General features: G+C 46.3%; 1 protein-coding gene across 1 annotated transcript; it reads left to right on the top strand.

Annotated features, from left to right (window-relative positions):
• The first annotated feature begins 230 nt into the window (after positions 1 to 230).
• Positions 231 to 848, top strand: LOC131230709 (uncharacterized). The gene has a single exon (XM_058226642.1). The coding sequence runs from the start codon at positions 339 to 341 to the stop codon at positions 804 to 806; it is 468 nt and encodes a 155-aa protein (XP_058082625.1). The 5' UTR covers positions 231 to 338; the 3' UTR covers positions 807 to 848.
• Positions 849 to 1173: the final 325 nt, after the last annotated feature.

Genomic DNA, 1173 nt, shown 5'->3' with positions numbered 1-1173 from the left:
ATAACACATACATCAAGTTGGGCCCAATAAAACTTATGGCGGCAGGCAATTGACGTCCAAAACTAACTCCGTTTTGAGCTAGAGAGGAGAGTTGTGGCCGAACCATGAGTCCATCTCCAAAAGAAGCACAAAAAAGTCACTGCCCTCGTGTCAGTCAATACAAAAAAGTCACCGTCTACCTCCGGTTATCCTTCATTCTCTATATATACTCACACCTCAACCTTCCCACCAGCAGCCTTAAATGCCCTTTTAGAATTCGCAATTCCCCCTCTCTCAGCCCTGTTAGAATTCGCAATTCCCTCTCTCTCTCTCTCTCTCTCTCTCTCTCTCTCAGAGTGATGGGCAAGACATCTCCAAGAGAAGAGATGGGAAAGACATCTCCAAACTTGCTGCTCGTCCTATCTGCTCTCGTCGCTCGCTGCGCGAAGCACGCGACCCGACTCTCGAAGAAGCTCAGTAGCAACGGCGAGCAGAGTAATTCGAAAATCGCACCGAGGTCGCCGCTCGCTTCGTCGAAGCAGCTACTGACGACTCTCAGCAACAAGGCCATCGTCCCCTTCTTGCACAAGAAAAAGATCGCAGAGGAGAAGTCCGAGGGGTCTTCATCGGAAGACGGATGGTTGTGGCAGAGGGAAATCTTGATGGGGGAGAAGTGTCAGCCGTTGGATTTCTCGGGCGTCATCTATTACGACAGGGAGGGGAAGCAATTGTCGGAAATCCCACTGAGGTCTCCACGTTGCGGGAGCCCGTTGCATCAGAGCTTCTCTTTTCCAACGACTTTGGTGGAGAAAGGCGGGAACTATTAACGGCCGTTAATAGTAGTCTGTGTTTAACGGTTTCTTCTTCTTTTTTTTTTTTCAAATGAAAACTTCCGTGATTTTGTAAACGACTGCAATATTGTATTTAACACTGCGAGATTTAATTTAATTTTTTTTTTTACAGTCGATTGTATGATTACTTGTCATGCATCCCGTGGGGCCTACTTAATGAATGGATGGCCTGATTTTAAAGATGGATGATCTTCGTGATGGGCATAGCACCTTTTGAATGGTGAAGATGTCATACACGAGATAGATTTTAGAGGGAAAGATGGGATGCATGACAAGTTAGCACGCAGCCGGATGGAGGTTATCGAATTGAACTGTCCAAATTTTGGTTTTGAGTTTAGATGTT

This window comes from Magnolia sinica, chromosome 2 (assembly GCF_029962835.1).
Source record: "Magnolia sinica isolate HGM2019 chromosome 2, MsV1, whole genome shotgun sequence".
NCBI classification, from domain to species: domain Eukaryota; kingdom Viridiplantae; phylum Streptophyta; class Magnoliopsida; order Magnoliales; family Magnoliaceae; genus Magnolia; species Magnolia sinica.
The sequence above is the reverse complement of the archived record's forward strand: the minus strand, read 5'-3'. Positions and strand labels throughout refer to the sequence as shown.